This window comes from Oppia nitens, unplaced genomic scaffold (genome assembly GCF_028296485.1).
Source record: "Oppia nitens isolate AA-2021 unplaced genomic scaffold, nextdenovo-longstitch-racon4-pilon3 scaffold48_pilon_pilon_pilon, whole genome shotgun sequence".
Lineage (NCBI taxonomy): Eukaryota > Metazoa > Arthropoda > Arachnida > Sarcoptiformes > Oppiidae > Oppia > Oppia nitens.
The window spans coordinates 62,271-65,000 of NW_026533230.1; the positions used below are offsets into that span (position 1 = coordinate 62,271).

General features: G+C 24.9%; 1 protein-coding gene across 1 annotated transcript; it reads left to right on the plus strand.

The window, feature by feature from the left end:
* Positions 1 to 262: 262 nt before the first annotated feature.
* Positions 263 to 2,551, plus strand: LOC128959369 (dermonecrotic toxin StSicTox-betaIB1i-like). Its single transcript, XM_054305315.1, has 3 exons — positions 263 to 679; positions 1,272 to 1,869; positions 2,328 to 2,551. The coding sequence occupies exons 1-3, from the start codon at positions 286 to 288 to the stop codon at positions 2,449 to 2,451; spliced, it is 1,116 nt and encodes a 371-aa protein (XP_054161290.1). The 5' UTR covers positions 263 to 285; the 3' UTR covers positions 2,452 to 2,551.
* Positions 2,552 to 2,730: the final 179 nt, after the last annotated feature.

Genomic DNA, 2,730 nt, shown 5'->3' on the forward strand with positions numbered 1-2,730 from the left:
TAATATATAATATATTACTGTATATTTTATTTTCTATATAAACTTCAAAAAATACGGACAATTAAATTTTCAAAAATATTATTATTATTATACAAAATTATTAATAAATATTTTTAAAAAAATAATAATAATTTTGTTAATATTATATTATTAATTTTGTTGTTGTATTTAATATTAATGTGAATATATTTTAACTAATAATTATTTCAAATAATAAGATTATATGTTATTTATTTATTTATTTTTTTTTGTAAAAAAATGAAATGTTCATTGCTAACAATAGTAATGATTAAATTGATGTTGATCAGTGTAGTTATAATGATAATATTAATTGTCCATGGCGATGTTGTTGATGGTAAAAAACCATTGTACATAATCGGACATATGGCCAATTCAATAGACACCCTCAACCGTATGCTTGATGAAGGTGCCAACGCTATCGAAACTGATCTATCGATTTATGAGGACAGTTATGATTATTCGTGGGTAAAGGATGACAGTACGGGAGGAGGAGGAGGAGGATCGGGTAGATATACGGTAGACTATGATAAATGGATAGATGCCAAATTTAATGAATTAGTAACTTATCATGGTGATCCATGCGACAAAAATCGCAATTGCGATGAAATCCATTGGCTTACTAATTATTTAGTAGATGTTTCAAACATAACAACACCAGGTATTTATAATATATATATATATATATATATATATATATATATATATATATATATATATATATATATATATATTTCAATAAAATATTTATTATATAAAAACAATTAAAAATAAACAATTATTTAATATATATATATATACAGCATTTATATATATTCATCAATTATCTAAGGTTGTGAAAAAATATGTTAATATCTCTTTAAATTAATTGACTGATTTTGTTGCTATATATATATACTGTATATATATATTTATATATATAGATGATATATGTATATAGTATATATAATGCCAATTTAAAGATAAAATTTTAGTAATACAGTTTTTAGTAACTTTATGCTAAGCAAGGTTTCTTAGTATATATATATATATTTATTACCTTATATACAGGTAAGTTACAAACAGTACCTAGCTATATTAATATAATTCAAATTTAAACTTTCAAGTATCATAAACTTTATATAATTGTTTATATATTTATATGAATTATTTAATATAAATATATATATATATAGATATATTGTATATCTAAATTTATTACGTTTTATTAAAATTAATATAAATTTATAAAAACAAAAAAAAATTTTAAAAAGGTAATCAAAATTATCGTGAAAATTTTTTGGCCCTAATTATCGATTTGAAAATTAGCCATATATTCAATCATAAGCTACTGTACGGACTGGGCTATGAAACATGTTTTATAGTGTCGCGTATGTTATTTAAAAACTCAAATGTGGATCATAGTTATAAACAAATTGTCAAGGTGATTTTTTCCAGCGAATGTATAGCGGATATGTATGATTTTTATCAGGGATGCCAAACCTATATAAAACAATATAATGATCGTAAGCTCAGGGATTATGTGGGCTGGGATTTGAGTACTGTTGGCGATTGTCGCTATATTAAGACACTGGGTCTATGGGCTCTATGGTATAATAAAAAATCTCAATTGGGACGTATTGAACATATGTGGCTGGATGAGTTTAACGAAAAAAATGTTTGGCAAGGTGACGGTATTACCAATAGACACTACAGATCGTTTGATATGATCAAACAGGCAACCGGGGCCAGGGATACAAACAAAGTAATAAAAAAAGTATACAGATGGACTATTGATGAGCCCAGGGTCAAAAAGAAAATCATTTTTGGTATTACCCTATGGCAGAGCAACTCTATAGGGGCTACATTAGAGTATGTATACCATAGATATGTTATCTATAACTTAGACAGTATAAGTATAATTTAATTTAATTAATTTTACTATTAGGCGTGGTACACATATTACGTTCGCAATTGAGAGGAGGAGGAGGAGGCTTAGCCAAAGCAAACTTTTGCTGGCGAGAGGGAGGGTAGGGGTTGAGACTTTAAGAACGTTTCATTTTAGATAATATTTTATTTCTTGTGGTGCAGAGAGGGTGGTAGCGGTTAGCGACATGCGAACATAGCGGAGGGAGGGGTCTAGATTTCTTTTTAAAAAATGCGAACGTAATATGTGAACAACACCTTAAAGTTTTAAATTATTTTTTAATAAATTAAAACTCAATTAGTGTGTTTATATTTTTATTTAATATTAAATTTTACATTAATTTTTAAAAATCGGAAAATTTTCAATATATATATATATATATATATATATATACTGTATATAGCAATGATGTTGACGGTGTGATGACTAATACCCCGCGCAATATTATCAACTATATGAACAACCATTGGTCACATAAATACTACCTGGCCACACAACAGGATCCTATATTTCAAGTGGCTAATTAATTAATTATATAAATATTAATTAATATAAGTTTTAATTATTTTTTATATATATATAAATATTTTAATTATTTTGATATTATTAACAATAAACATAATTAGTTATAGTAATAGACATAATATTTCTAATGTATAGATACTGTTAACAAACTTTTTTGCGTAAATACCAAATAAATTACTTTTAAAAATTAATAATAATAATAGAAACCGTATGAAACCTAACATTATGTATTAAAAATAATTAATATTAAAGGAAAATAATTATTTTACTGAAAAAATTTG

Bases quoted from the DNA above. Each gene is read 5' to 3' on its own strand.
- LOC128959369 (XM_054305315.1), top strand. From the start codon at position 286: ATGATTAAATTGATGTTGATCAGTGTAGTTATAATGATAATATTAATT. The intron at 680-1,271 runs GTATTTATAATA...AATTTTAAAAAG, and splicing joins TTCAAACATAACAACACCAG to GTAATCAAAATTATCGTGAA. The intron at 1,870-2,327 runs GTATGTATACCA...TACTGTATATAG, and splicing joins TCTATAGGGGCTACATTAGA to CAATGATGTTGACGGTGTGA.